The following is a 15765-nucleotide window of genomic DNA, read 5'->3' as shown; positions in this document are numbered from 1 at the left end:
GTTTTCTTTATTATTTTTTCCTATTGTTTGTCAGCGTGTTTAAATACATCTCACGGCACTCATCCTCATACAAACAAAAAAAACCCAGAAAAAAAACCTTGTTCACTATTTTTGTTTTTCTTGCAGTAATTCAATTCAACCACAAGATGTCGCTAGCATTTTTAAATTTGTCACCTCTTATCTTTTCCGACGGTGTTCCCTTTAATGTTGTCCCCCCCCTCTGCCCAACGTCCGGCCCCTTTGCTTCGGTTCCACAACACGCGTGTGTGTCTCGCTGTCTGAAGACTTCGGTGCCATGAGCGCTGATAACTGTCGTGGAAATGTGTCCGTGCCTTTGCGAAATCTACTGAACTCCATCCAGTGTATCCGAGACCGGGTCAGAGGTAACGGGGACGCGGTAGATATGACGCAGCACGAACAGTCAACGCAGCTATGCGCATGCTAGCACATGTCAAGCTAATGTCAGAATTAACTTGGGCAAAGTTTGTTTTGATGTCGCCGGCTCCGTTTCGCCTCTAAGGGATAATTTCTTGTCTTTAATTTTTTCAGTTATCCGTTAACGATTTTTTCTGTTGTAATGTTATTCTCGTAGCATTTGCTTAAACCGCCGGGAACACCGTTGACAGTTGTCCCTCTGAAGTCTCGGGGAGATGTAAACACTCGGGTAACCTACACCGAGCTCACCCCGGCTAATGCAACAGTTCTGCGCTGGCTTAGTTAAAATCCTACACGCCTTGATGAAGGTTAGATATGAAGTCCAGCTTTTGTAGGAACTGTTTTAGGGGCAGTTCCGGGGCACAAGCGGCAGCCCCCCGACCGGCCCGTGAAGTCGAATCGCCGCCTCCCTAGGAAACTGTTTTTGAAACTGGCAGCTGAGTGTACATTTCAGGTTTGAGGGGGCGACATGGCCATAACCCCTCCGTCAGAGCGTGTTGACTTATTTAGTCGTTGTTCTTCAAAAAAGAAAAACGGCTCAGAAACTGATTGACAGAATAAATAATCAGATTGAAAGTGTCTGTTTTGGTTTATTCAAGTGAAATAAGAACACGCCGAACCAAGAAACTTCGTCGACCGAGGCATAAATCGTGAAGCTAAAGATTTAGCCTACGCTGACCTGATACACTCGGGGAAAATGAGAAGGCATAGCCGCCACAAAATCTCCGGAGGTTTATCAATTTTTCTGTCGTCTCACGGTGTGTGTGCTCTCCCTCCACCCGGCCCGACCGTTCTCAAGTTAGAGACGAAACAACGCGCAGCATCGGACGCCGTAACGCCACCGGCACGCAAGCGAAGGCGACCGTTTTTCCCCAGGAGTCCGATGAACGGCAAAGGGAGAGAAAAACAAACCGCAACAGCTCGTACGCAGAGAAAGAAGCGTTACTGCAACGCAGTATTTCCGCACTGGCAAAATGACATAACACCCAAAACCACCATAAAACCAACTCAGGGCATCCCGTGGCCATTTGCAGGGCTGCAACTGACAATGATTTATTTATTTATTTTTTTCTTCAAAGATCAAATCATTTGTCAGTTATTCTTTCAGTGAATTGATTGTTTAGTCTGTAAAATATCAAAAAACAGTGAAAAATGCACGTTCTGAGAGCCAAGGCGATGGCTTCGAATGTCTAGTTTTGTCCGACCAACAGTCCAAAACCCAGATATATTAAGTCTGAAGTGATTATAAAATGGGGAAAAGCAGCAAATCATCTAAGGTTTTTGGATTAAACACTTAGTCAATTATCAAAATTGAATCGTTGCAGACTTATTATCTGACTAATTGTTTCAGCTCTTGACATTTGTTATTATTAATAGGAATAAAAAGACATTATAGACATTAACTTAAGAATTTTGGGAGTAAATTTGTTGTTATTTGTCACACTTTTTAGACATGAAACAAAATTCGTCATAAAGTGAACACGCTTTGGCGTCTGTTTCCCGCTGGCATTTGAGCAGGGTGCGGGCTCATACATTTAACCTGGAGTAGGGGAGATTTTTCTAACCGAGTGCTCATTTTCCACCACAGATGGAGAGGCCAATGAGTCAGATGGAGCGTTCAACCTCTCCAACTTCTGGGACACTCTGAGTTGAGTTCAGTTTTATCATAATCATCCTCCCTCCCTCCTGCTCCTATTTTAGTTTATAGACTTCTCTGTTCATGTCCCTGAAAGGTAATAATTCTTTCCCATCTCCTTACCCCGGATGACTCATTGTGCTACCTGCTGTTACACGTCAAATTTCAAAAGTGTGTTTTCATAATTTTATATCAAACAACACCCTCAGTTCTGTGACCTCTATAGCTTCTGTTTATTCTTTTGATTAGGGTTTTGTTTCCAACAACTCGAGACTGCGTGACAAATATTTTTTCATTAACGGTCGTTATAAGATCAAGGCCCTTCCCACATTTATTACCACCCCACCGTGATCCTGTTCCCTGGAGAAACGCATCAGATCACCGTGAAATTAAATCGCCCTCTCAAAGCCATTTGAATGCGACGTGACTTGTCTCCTCCGTCCTCAGACCAGGCAGTGAAGGCAGTGTCCCAGGAAGCCACCAAACTCAGCCTGGCCTTCTCCAAGCCCCCGCTGCCGTCGCAACAGGTCAGATTACTGTTGTAAATCATAAAGAGCTCATATCTTACCGGTTAGAAGCACACGGCATTTGGTGAATTCAGCTTATCTACATACACTGGGTGCATATCAGTTCCCTTGTCTTCCATCATGAAAGACTTTTCCAGTGCTTTTAACTCTGCTCAGGGGGCTTTCCTGTAGGGATGCTTGAGCAGGAATGCACAAGGACCCTCTTAAAAACAGTCGTTCATGGGGCCATCACACTCTTTTATTGGAAATCTGATTTCCAAGATTTGATTGGGTGGCCCAGTGGGTCGGGCTGCTTTGAAACCACATCCCCCCAGTTTTATACTGGTGTGGACAGAAAAATGACAGAACCAACTCAGGTCTAACATTGTACCTATCCCAGATTGTTGTAGTGTGGGAAACATTGATGCAATTAAGAGAACTGGCAGGTACCCACTGATTTTTTTTTTCCTCCTTTTTTTTTTGTTAGCGTTAGTAAATAATTCCAGTGTTTCTCAAGCAGCAACTAAAGAACTTGGAATTAAAATTGATTTTTTTTAAATTTGTGTCTCTCCTGCACTCTCTGTAGGATGGAGAGAAGTTGGCAGAGTCCATCCTGAAGAGTGTCCTAACCCTGTCTACAGTGTATTACTGGCTACCGAAGAGCCAAGGTAACACCATCGCACCACTGCGGCTGGATATGGGCACTGATCTCCCGATCTGATTCGATTTTGATTCACAAAGTCCAGAATCGGTTCATTTCGAGTCGATTCTTGATGGTTCAGTTGCATCAGATAAATATCAGTGTTGCATAAGAAGTAGAATTTATCCTGGCAGCTTAAATTTCTCATACAGTCATCAAGTGAGTAACACTTTGCTTGAATATAAAATTGTGTAAAGTGGACATTTGCGGCTAAACTGTAAACCTATTTCTTAGTTATAAAACTGTGGACCAGGTATTTACTTTCACTGGCAAATGCAAAGTGGCTAAAACATGATACGTCTATTTTTTAGGCCTATATGTGCAAAGAAGTTGAGCACCACTTACAAGGGTGTCATCATTATGATCATTATGCATATTTTCAAAAATGTATGCTTTCCCACACAGCTAGACATGCGCTGTCAGCAGCTGACGCGTCAACTAAGTAACGAACATCCACTTAAATGATCACTTTGATCACGGACAGGACGGAAACTGACACTTCGCTTTTTAATTCAGCTGTGCTGTTTGTGACGCCAGCCTGATATCCGCAGAGGGCTGTTAGCTAGTGTTTGCTCCCCGGCAGGGACAGACTGAAAAAAGTCTGAATCCACGCACCGTTCACTCGATTTGCACGGCCTCGCGTCTCGTAGCCAGAGACAGTATCTCTTCAACAGACACAATCCGAGCTTGGATCAGTGTGCAGACTCTTTTTTTCAGTGTATCCCTTTCGTAGATGTGATCTCTAGAGGGTCTGCGTAGACTGCAATAATTCGTGTCACAGTTTATGAGACTGCGGTGACTCAAGGCAGCCAATATAGCAGCTGTCATCTGCGTTCATTTTTTTTAATGTTTTTAACCACTTACAACAAGTAGCAGCTGGATACACAGAAACATTGAGCACAGATGTGAGATCAATTTTGAGATTTTAAGAATCGATATGGGATAATTCAAATAATCTGTTTTTTTTTTTTTTTTTAATCCAGCCCCAGGCAGCACCAGAACAGTCCAGGAACTGGCTAGTATCCAGTTCAGAAGAACAACTTTTTTCTATGTTTCTATCATGTATGATTTTACCAATATTTCTCTTTATTTTGCTGCCACAGTAATTCTTTTTTCCCCGGATTGAACACTGTAACGTAATGTAAAGAATTTGACTTTTAAGCGCCAAGAAATCTAGAAAATATAGGCCTTAAAACGCATTGAAATACATGTTATAATCTACAAAAATTGTCAACAAAATTTTGCCCAGTTGCAGCAGGTGGCTAGACTTCTTTTCCGTCCTGGGCCTTTTATCTACTGCCCCAACGACAAACTGAGACTCTGGAAAAAACAGAAAGTAGAAGCCACAAACCTCTGCTCCATGAAATTAGTTTTACTTTCCTTAATCTCCATTAAATCCTGATGTTTCAATCACACATCACAGGATGGCATGCTGATGGTGAGCAGCCATCCTTCAAAACTCTTGCTACTTTTACGTTTCCTCGCCAAAATTCCGCCTTCACAGTATTGCGCGTTTTTTCAGATTTTTATTAAATGATGCATTTCTCGAAAGAAATCACGGAGGTGGATGACTTTCATCATAATCTAGCAAATAAGTCCTGCTGGGTTTTAATTAGTCTGCCGAACCCAAACCCAAACATCTTGGCATCCACTGTCAGTGTAAATGTCTTCAGTTGGGACTCTGCCATTGCAGTGACGGCGGCGGCGTTTTGAGAGTACCACACATAAACCAGTTGGCGGATTCGTCTGTATTTTGGAGTCAGTTAAATTCCATCCAGTCAGATTTTGCTCAGTGAAATGTTGTTTGGCTTGATAGCTCAGTATTAATAAAAAATAATAACAGCTGTTCCATCCTCTGTAGACAGTCATGGGATTTTAAAACTCTCCAGTGAAACTCAGACCAGACTGTTATAGAATAAACAGGAGTATGCTGCCCAAAGCTTGTTGTCTCTGCTACTGGAGACTTTCTGAAAAATCAAAGGGACGCAAGTCTGTGTCAGCATCTTGACTTCAGCCTGTCCCTGTGTTTCTGTCATCTCTCCCCTCCGTGTCCCAGGAGTCAGCATGCGGCGACAGGTCAGAGACGCCACAGTCGAGGTTCTGGAGGGAGTTGCACAGCTGGTGGAGGTCATACTGAGCTCACCGCTACAGAGGTGCACACACACACACACACACACACACACACACACACACACACACACACACACACACACACACACACACACAATCACAGAGTCACACACACACACACACACACACAATCACAGAGTCACACACACACACACACACACACACACACAATCACAGAGTCACACAAACAGGGAGTTAATAGAAGTTATCATAATAAGTTGTAGGTGATGTTCTCAACCGTAGCCATAGTAGAACAAAATATAATGAAGACCCAAACACGCGCTCAGACTGATGTTGAAGTTTCAGTTAGTAGTTCTTTACTGTTGTGAAAAACAACAAACAGTAATTTTATGTCCTTAACACAGACATGTAATTAACGCGCCTTTTATTCTGTTAGCTCTTGCTCTTAGCTTGTAGTAGGTAAATGATAACCTTTGCGTTGATGTAACAGGAATTCTGCTGTCATGGTAACGCGGACACAAATGCATACTCTTATCGGCTTTCTTCGTGCATTGACTTAAAGTAGATTTAACGTGGGTCATCCGACACTGATCGACAGAAGAAGACCCTTTAATGTCCAAGTGAAAACATGCAGACACGCGAATTAATTACAAATACAAAATAGATGTTTGCAAGTATTAACCCCCTGTAATAGGACTAACCTGAAACATCCCGGCCGTTGGCTGTAGAAGGTGCATCTACTAGGGTGAATACTTAGGCAGACACGTATTTTTGTATTTTATATTTGTAATGAATTTAGATCATTTTATTAGATTTTTATTTTCACTTTCACATCACACAATCACTTTCTGTTGGCTGTTGTAAAACAAAAAAACAAGCAAACATCAAAATTTAATGAATTCATTTAGTATTGGCACTGTATCTCACGCAGCACCTACAGACAACTGTAAGACATGTTGTCCGGGTTGTTTTTGACCTACAGAAGGTGCATTTCTGTTTTCAGAAAAACAAAAACAATATGTTGTAAGGACCGTTCCCTCTCTGTTCCTCCTCCCTCTGTCTCTCGCTCTTTTCTCTTCATCCGACTTCCTCCTCGTGTCTTCCCGGCCCCTTTTCCTCTGCTTTCCTCTAGTCTGACCCAGGAGCAGTTGACATCAACAGGAGGCGTTTGGTCAGCCTGCGACCAGTTCGTCGAGTTGCCACGCGGTCAGTTGACTTGACAGGTTTTTGTTTGTAGAATTACTTGCTTAAAAAAGCAAATTCTCTTCTATTTGAAATCGCATGTACAGCATATCAAAAATAAAATGTGCAACAAGCAAATGGGTCTGGTTGTGACCAGAACAGGAAATGGAAAGGCAATCATTGATATAAGTTATAAACAAGTGAGAGGAAAATCAATAGCCACTTTACAGGCAGGTACAAAATAATGGAGAGCACAATCCCAATGACTTAATTAGATTAAAGTTGATCGTAGTTGTAAGTCGTTATGAGAGAAAGAAGAACATTTGTATTGTCACTTTGGCTTTTTTCACAAAGAGCAGTAAATGAAAGTCAAAGTTTCAGTGTTGCTGATATGCCTCAGTCCTACTTCACACAGGTTTATTGTTGGAGTTTTACTGCGGGACAAGTGGGGAATGTTTGTGTAGGGTTTTAAAACTGACATGGGTGGCGTCATTCAATAGCTACGTATTTCCAACTAGTGCCCATTGTGTCACGCGTGTCTTGCAGTCGTGCACAGCGCGGCACATTTTTGTGTGTATGTGTGTAAGTATCAGGCCGCTTGAAAGATCTCTCTTATTTTACCTGTGACTTACTTAAGGCTTGAAGGAGTCTGCTGAGACAAATCTGCCATCTGTCCTAATGGAGATTGACAATGACCGTCATAAATCAAGAGACTACACATCCAAATCTCATTTAAAAAAAACAAAAAACAAAAAAAAACGGAATATATTTTTAAAAATATTCTTCTTGCTTCTTGCTGTCGTGAAATCACAGCTTTAAGTTAAAGATTGTAAATGTGTTACCCAGTTAAAACGCCAAGGACATGTTGGCTCTTTATGGAGGCCCCGAAGTGAAAACTTGTACGGACTTATATTTGGAAGTTTCAGTTTCTATCGTAAAGCCCTATGACCCCCACAAGTCTTAACGATGCATTAGTGCCCAAACAGTCAGTCAAAAAAAAACAAAACACAGTAGTTCCTGAACAGAAAACTATCATGTAAAGATCCAAAAATTAGCTTGTTTTAGCTTCTTAAATTTAAGTCTGTTTTTTTTATCCGTTCTAGCGAATGTCTTTGGGTTTTGTACTTTTGTTGAAGTCACTGCAGTTTGAAGATGTCATCTTGGGAAAACGGAGTATCAGTGTAACGGTTAATAAAAATCATATTTATTTGCAGCTCTCAGTTACTTGTAAGAGGATTTGATAAATGTGAGACTGTATGTCCCTTCAGTAAATACTCTGGGTGCGATACAGAAGGATTTTTCTTTTGGACTGTATTTCTGTTCTTTTGAATTGCAAGATTTTATTTAGAGGTTTATTGATGGAAAAAAACACCCGTTCGCTCCACAGATAACAAAGCAGCAGTGCTGGTGGTTCTGTCTGCTCAGATTGGAGTTGTGAAAGACGCCATAGAGGAAATTGAACAGGTAAACACACACACACACACACACACACACACACACCATGAATTCTCAAATAGTGGCTGGCGCTTGTATTAATCTCCAAGCCTTTATTTGAAACAGGCTTATAAAAAAAGTTAGGCCTTTATTTCCAATTTTCCCTGTTTCAAAAGTTTATCTAATCATATTTTAGTTTCCTCATCTACCTTCTTTTTAACTGCATATTTTTATGCATATTTTAACTGCATAGTCTTGATAGATTCAGGATAATGTACTTTTCCACAGCACCATTTCCTCTGGTCCAAAAACGTTGTGTCGTACTCACCGCCCTGCTGCTCTGAGTTTCTCATCTCCAACAGAAATACAGATCCTCTGTGGCTCTCAGCCAGAAGCCCATTGCTTCTTATTGAAGATGTAAATATTAAAAAATAGCGGGTCCTGAAGGTATAGTCTCACTCTTTAAAGAAACCTCAGTAGTTTCCTAGAACAGCTGTCCACTGTAGTTTTTTCCAAATGTTACCCCACCCTGAGGAAACAGTGCATTTGTTGGAGACTACCTTCAGCTGCGCATTAATACACACACACACACACACACACACACACACACACACAAAACTTAATAAGAAGAATGTAGCGTATCACCAGCCATACGCTTTAATCGATAAAGAAATAGATTTTTAACACAAACATTAATTTTCAGAATAACGCAGCTCTTTCTTAAGCAACGTGGAGACCTGGCACGTCTTCACAAGTCATGTCGAGTCAGTTCATTTATGGAGCAAAATTAAAACAACAATCGTTGACCGAATGTTACGGAGCGACGAATTTATTCCATTGTTTGATTACAGTCCAATAAAAACACAGGAATGGTCACATAAAAACAAGACATAAATAAGAGGATGTAAGTAAATTAATAATAGCAGGGAATATCTACAGTACAACACTGTTGCACAGAGAATAAATAGAAAAAACAAACAAACAATGTGATCAGTCATGTCTTCATCGTGACCGTTGACGATGAAGATCTAAGATGATGAAAAATGGAAGACGTAAAAACGGAGGGGAAAATATAGTTTTTATTGACAAAATATTCCACAATATGGGGCCAACCACGGAAAATGCTCCACCGCCTTTGGATTTTTATTGGGTGCGTGGAAGGTAGAGCAGTGATTGGTCAGCAGATCTGAGGGGTCTGGAAGTGGACTAGGTGATGAGGCATGTCAACTGGTACGAGTCCATGCAGTGGTTTAAAATAAACCAATAAGAGAATATTAAAATCTACTCCGTACTTCACTGGTAACCATGAACGGAGGCCAGTACGGGGGAGAGGTGGTCTCCGCTCTTGGTACCAGCGAGGGGAGCCTGCTGCAGGCGCAGTACGGCTGACTGACTGATTCCTACATAGGGAGAAGTCAAGTCGGTTTCCTTATCATAGCCCAGTATCACATCACAAATTTGCCTGAAGAGGCTTTACAATCCATCAATCACAGCAGACAAGACGGTCTGTTTTTGGACCCTCTTTCCAGATCAGGAGAACTCCCCCAAAAAAACGCTAAAAGGGAAAAAAATGGAAGAAACCACAGGAAGGGCAATAGACGAGGGATCCCCCTTCCAGTATAGACAGACAAGCAATAGATGGTGTGTGTACAAAATAGGCCAACGTAACAAAATTACAAGATGTACTGAACGTTGCACCTCCACCCAGGCCTTATCTGAGGCCCAGGATCCGTTCAGCGACGTCCTCGACGATGACCAGGAAGGGGGCGAGCCTCGAGGCAACCAGGACACGTACTGGTCGGACCAGGACCGGCGCGTGATCGGTCCGTGCCAGGGGCTGATGAAGGCGTCGGCGGCGTGCATGAGGAAGATGATGTCGGCCGTCAAGGCCAACGGTGGCGTCACCACGCCTCAGAATGTGTCCCAACTCGATGACCTGGCTGACATTGCCAAGGAAATCAGCCCCGGGTAGGCGCGCGCACACGCTCATCACTCACAAAGTCGTAATTTAATGCTCACATAGTGACTAATGACTGTGGTGTTTGGTTTAATTATAAATTCGTTTGCCAACTTCAAGACTGAAATGAGGTAAGCTGCACCATATCACAACATTGAATTACTGTAATTACAATAGAAGTGGAATGTAAATGAAATGTCAGTGGGTTTTTTTTTACAGTGAGTTTCAAAATGAACACAGCTAAGAAAAACAATATCTGCCTTTTGCTGTCTTTTCTCTTCAGTGTTGATGATCTGGCTCTTTGTCTGTACCCGCCCATGGACTACGGTGGAGTAGAGGACAACGTAAGACACTCACATTTAACATTTGAATATTTTGTTGTCCGATCGAGCAGCAACCCCTGGCGGCCTAACCAGTAGCTACTTCACTGGAAAATCTCCCGAATTAAAAAAAAAACCAAAACGTAGCCACACAGGTGATTTTTGGTCAGTAATTGATCCAGGTGGAAGGCACCACGAGCGCAACAGGTTTCAAGCGCCACTTGAAATTAGAAATAAAAATGCGTGATTTGTTTGGTTACTTTGAAACATGTTGAGTCTCCTATTAAGTCCCTTCATTTCGAGTTGTGCTTTATTCTCAGTTGAATTTGATACAAGTTACTTTATACTTAACTGGCATAGAATCATCAACGCTATAACCATCACCAAGAGAAGCAACATCGAGGTCAGTCAACTGTGAATAAAAGCGGCAAACAGAACGCGCTGAAAATGCTTAAACAAAAAACAAGTTGAACTTGTTACAGTTTGCTTGAAGCTTAAAAAAGAAAAAAAAGTTTCTTGGATGCTCTGATCAGTCCCTTGTGAAGCAAACCAAAACAGATACGCTGAAATTTTTGGCAGCCCTCTGGAAAGTTTATTCCCAGATACAATTTGTTTGATCTTGATCAAATCTGCACATGTTCCTGTGTATCAGTGATGCGATCTCAGAAAGCAGAGTCCAGAGTTGTTGCGTGCGTTCGTCAAATTGAAGCTTAATAAGTGGTGGACATGTTCGGCTGTTTTCAGGCCTGTGTTGGCCTGAGTGAACCCCCGCAGTGGAGTCATACTTACACAAAGAGGTTTTTCATTTTATTTGAGATCTTCATTGTTCCAGATAAACAAATAGATTTTTGCAGCACGGCAGCTTAAAAACACTAAAATTTATTTTTGTTGATCAAAAATAATCACCAGCTTAGACCATACACCATGTGTCTGTACCAGGGATTTTAGAAATGAACATTTCCTGAATTCCTGAAAAAAAGAAAATCAATTTATTGATCATCAAAATGCAATAAACAGGACAAAACAACCAAAGTAAATCAGGTATTTCAATCACAAAAGCAAGTGAATTATGTGAATATGAATTAAATCAAACCTGTCGTTCGAAATTGCTGCTCCTGTGTTTCATCCAATGACTAAACAAAAATCCAAAGATTCAACATAATAATTTTGTGTGTGTTTGAAAAGTAAAATATAGGACCGTGTCCAGCCACGGAATGAAGTCTTGTTTGTTTTTTGATCGTTTTAGCGTTTCTTCATGGCCACGGGAAGGTCGTCCGTGCGGTCCGTAACTCCTTTTTAATAACGCTTCAAAAGACTGCCCCGCTGATTTCGAATTGTACGCCTACAAAACTGTCAGACTCGAGAGTTCAAAGAACAATTTCTCACTCTTCTCTAACGGTATCCAGACATGCAGGCAGTTCCTGGATCAGTTGAGTTGATGGACTCTCATGTGTGGTGCTCGCGGCACTGACAAACAACTTTTTAAAATACCCAACGGCGGCATCACTTTCCGGACGCAATCTCCATATCGCTCTCAGTGGCCCGCAGGACACACGCTCTCAACCGTTTCCTCTTCACTGTCTGCACTTGTCAACTGTCAGAAGTAGTTTTAATGACAACAGCTTACATCTACACCACTATGAGGCCTCATAAAACTAATATAAAGAGATTTGTTGATTAGGATCAGCAGCAGCCCTCCGTGTTCTCCCCCTGTGTCCTTATCAAAGCCAACGCCGAAGCCTGGCCCGAATGGCTCAACTACATGAAAGCTTAACTAATGCTTTACTGGAGGAGAGTCGGACATCTGCTCCAGTCAGAACATGTCGAGTGGCAGCTGGTTGTGTTAATTTAGTTTTAGACAATATTAAGTGATTGTGCCAGCTGCTTCTGTGACTAGTTTAGGTACATTTCGTAGCCTGTTGCCGGGTTTTTACACACTAGCTTAAAGTGGCGGTCTCGAAGATTTCGGTCCTGGTTGATAGGGTGGTAACATCAAATCTGGTTTAATACCCCAGGCCACAGAATCCTGGGTCCAGCAAAAACAAACTGTTGTCATTTCGAAAAGAAAAAGAACTCACTGGCCTTCTTCCTTCATTCTGTGAGCAGCCGTGATCTGATGCTGCACACGACATGAGTCTGCGAACAGCAGGGCTCAGTGAAAGGAGTCGGTCACCTGGCCGAGAGGCTGGAGGTGTGCGGCCTGTTGCCCGCAGCCCCTCAGCTCACTGTGGCTAATACTTCCTGGCCCATTACTCCCTGCAATATTTCAAACTGACCCACTGCCGTCGCGTCTTGTTTTGAAGACGCGTTTTTGGTGAACGACAGCGCCAGGTGCTGAACTCGGTTCCAGCCAGTTAAGTGCTTTTACGCTGCAGCAGCAGGAAAAGTTCAGTTTGCATTAGCGGCAACTTAATACAGCATTTTTTCTTTCGGGGAATGTGGCCACAGACTCCCAGGTCGTAATACTGCAAATACAGCTAGTGACTTAACAGACATTTATATAAATGAAAGTCTTCGAGATTGCCACTTTAAGGTACTCACCACCACCGATTACCGTTTCAAAACAGAACAGTTTACATATCTTGTTGCACATAAGTTGTTTTTATGCTTTCCCAACCCCGTTTGCGTTAGCTCTCGTACATATCATTATTTCCAAACATATAAATTAGAAATAATTTAAAACCGTGTGCATAAAAAATAAATAAACATACAAATAAAAGTGTGTTTCTCTACAGGTGTCGAAATTGGCGGCGCTGTTAAAGAAAGTTCTGGAGATAATAAGGTAAGAGCGATTCACCCACAGTTTTAGCCAAAACTTCAAACCTAATGATTATTCCTTTCACGTCCTGAAAACTTTGGATTTCCTTCAGAAAGATTCTGGTACATTCAGTTTGTAAATCGTTGCCTACGACTTGCAAACCCACTGGGATGTTACTTAAAGTGCGACAAACCACGGAGGAATCCCAGTGTTGATCGGTGATGGAAAAAGATCTCAGGTACCAAAAAGAGTAACCTGGAATCAGCTGTGAAGGTGAGAAGGGTCAAATGTCCTCAGGGAAAAGTTGTTGGCCGTGTTAGAGGAGGTTTGAGAAACGTGTGGGTTGGTGCGGCTGTAAGTCCGATCATCCTGTTAATCAATACATCTGATCGGGTTGGATGAAAACTGATCCCAGGCAGCTCGTTCATTTCCTCTTTCTGCATGACCGCCGTGGAGCCAACTCTGAAACTAGACAGTAAACGCAGCACGGCGGCTCTCGGTTTCCTCTGAACGTCTGCTCTGCTCTGCTCTCCGCCCCTACAGGTCCAGTCATGTGTGCGGGGAGTCGGAGCTGACCTGGGTCCAGTTCTTGGATGGAGCCGTCGATCACAACCTGCAGAAGGCCAAAGACCTTATTCAGCAGGACAGCTAGTGTTCCCATGCAGTTAAAAGTGTGTCTGTTGTGTGGTTTTATGTGCCAGCGTGTAGAATGATTGGCTGCAGTGGTGTGTGTGTGTGTGTGTGTGTGTGTGTGTGTGTGCGCGTGTGTAAACCATCTAACCCATAAGTAGCACGTCAATGATTTTTCATCTACACGATTAATCGACTTTTGACTGTAACGCTGCCAGATACCCGCCCGAGCCGTTCCCGGGAGAGGTGTGTTACGATGTGCCTACTGGGGTTCATTAAAATGACGAGCAGATGTGTTCAGTCCTCTCGAATTATTGATCCACGACGACCAACTACGCGTCCAGAGATTCAGAAATCAGAATAGACACGACTTCATTTTGCAGCTGTGTATAAACCTACCTGAAGACTTCGGAGAAAAGGTTCGGATCCTGTCGGCAAAGAGCAAAAAGTCCCACAAACTCAGCTTCGACATTTACGGTGTAAATGATGGGTATGATGGATTATTCTGCGCTTGGGGACTAGTTCCCACCACTGTTGTTGGGTATTGTGAGAACATCCCATCAAATTACCAGAATGTAAACATTAGATGAACGGTTATTTTTTACAGGCGAGTCGGGAGTCGGGACAGAATTTCTTCGATGAACAAAGGTTCCTCAGAAGCTCGGCGTGGAGGTCTTCTCCTGGCCACGGCTTGAACCCGCTCTTTCAGGATGAGGACGAGTATGACGCGTCAGAGGGGTGTTTCAGTAAGGTTTTATGAAGCCAGCCCGGAGCTAATGTGGGACGGCTTTGAGACAAAGTCAAGTCTGGTTTTTTCTCCTGACTTGGAAACACGTTCACGGTTGCAGCAGTAAAGAGGAACTTAGTAGGTAAATCTTTATACACACTGTTTATAGCGCTTTTAAACGCCAGGGTCACGAAGTGCTTCACAGGGTGCAAAAGGAAACACACAATGACAAAAGCAAACACTGGAGAATTTGGGAGAAAACGCTGTATTTCATTGTTTATATATGAAGGGAATGCAGACCTGTAGTAAAACACTTTGGAGCCTGAACCAGTTCTGTGTAGACAGCTGTTGGAGTGACGAGGATGCTGATAATTCTTTTGTGCAGAAAAGAGTCAGGAGACTTGGAGTCCTCAAACAACGTGTGATTTATCACGTTTGTGTGAGGATTTGAGTCCGGTACGGACGAAAAACGCACCAAAAGTAGCGTTACTAAGGTCAGGGCTTGAACTGGGTGGGACCGTGTGTATTTTCAAAGGTCAGGCCAGAGGTCAGAGCCAAGGCTGAAAACTAACAAGGACCGGGCAAGTCTGGTCCTGGTACCGCAACTTGGGTGAGACCGGTTTAGGCCTCGCTAAGATGCCAGAATTTGCAGAGAAGCGGCCTGGTTTGACTGGTGACCTCGCCTCCTGAAACACCCCCCTCTGAAATTTCAGCCATAAAAACGCGCTTTTGCTCTGATTTGCTTCGGTCACACGCACAGTCTGAACGCCCCCCCCCCCCCCCCCCCCCTTCTCTCCGTAGACGGAAAATGTAGTTGTGGCTGTGTGGCAGGATTTTTCCCAGAAAAACTATGAGCGGACACAGAATGCGGAGATGGGTAACTTTTATTAACTGGATGTGGATTGAAACATTGGGATCATTTGCTTCATCCTTTCCTGTCTCCGCCCTGATAGAGAGGCAGCCAGGACTGGACGAGCCGAGGACACTTTCTCACTTGCAGAACGGGTTCTCTGAGTCAACCTCTCTGTCAGAGGTGGGGGGTGGGGGATCCACACTCGCCACCATCCATCCCACACACACACACACACACACACGGTTTCAACACCAGCAACTGCCAGTTTCAAATGATTCAAGCACGAACAGAAGTTAACAAAAGGGATGAGTGAATGACATCACGTCACACCATCAGACTGGCTGATCACTGTCTGTGATTCAGGCTGAAGTGAGGAAATCATCCGAAGCACCAAGGTAACGAGAAGCTTTGTCGGTAAAATCGTTGTTACCTCATCCGTCAGTGTCACACACCAACTAGTAGACTCTGCCTTTTCGCAACAGGGTGGACCCCGGGTACCCGCACCTACCCGCAGTAGGTCCGAGGCATTAACTGGA

The 15765-nt window shown here is 43.1% G+C and overlaps 1 protein-coding gene across 1 annotated transcript; it reads left to right on the top strand.

The window, feature by feature from the left end:
* Positions 1-213: 213 nt before the first annotated feature.
* ccndbp1 (cyclin D-type binding-protein 1) lies at positions 214-14171 on the top strand. Its single transcript, XM_040116537.1, has 11 exons — positions 214-383; positions 2024-2083; positions 2519-2598; positions 3164-3245; positions 5334-5430; positions 6501-6574; positions 7938-8014; positions 9693-9952; positions 10225-10285; positions 12997-13043; positions 13563-14171. The coding sequence occupies exons 1-11, from the start codon at positions 296-298 to the stop codon at positions 13669-13671; spliced, it is 1035 nt and encodes a 344-aa protein (XP_039972471.1). The 5' UTR covers positions 214-295; the 3' UTR covers positions 13672-14171.
* The last annotated feature ends 1594 nt before the right edge of the window (positions 14172-15765 follow it).

Source organism: Xiphias gladius, chromosome 21 (assembly GCF_016859285.1).
Source record: "Xiphias gladius isolate SHS-SW01 ecotype Sanya breed wild chromosome 21, ASM1685928v1, whole genome shotgun sequence".
NCBI lineage: Eukaryota > Metazoa > Chordata > Actinopteri > Istiophoriformes > Xiphiidae > Xiphias > Xiphias gladius.
Note: the sequence above shows the minus strand (reverse complement) of the source record. Positions and strands in the feature narration are given on the sequence as shown.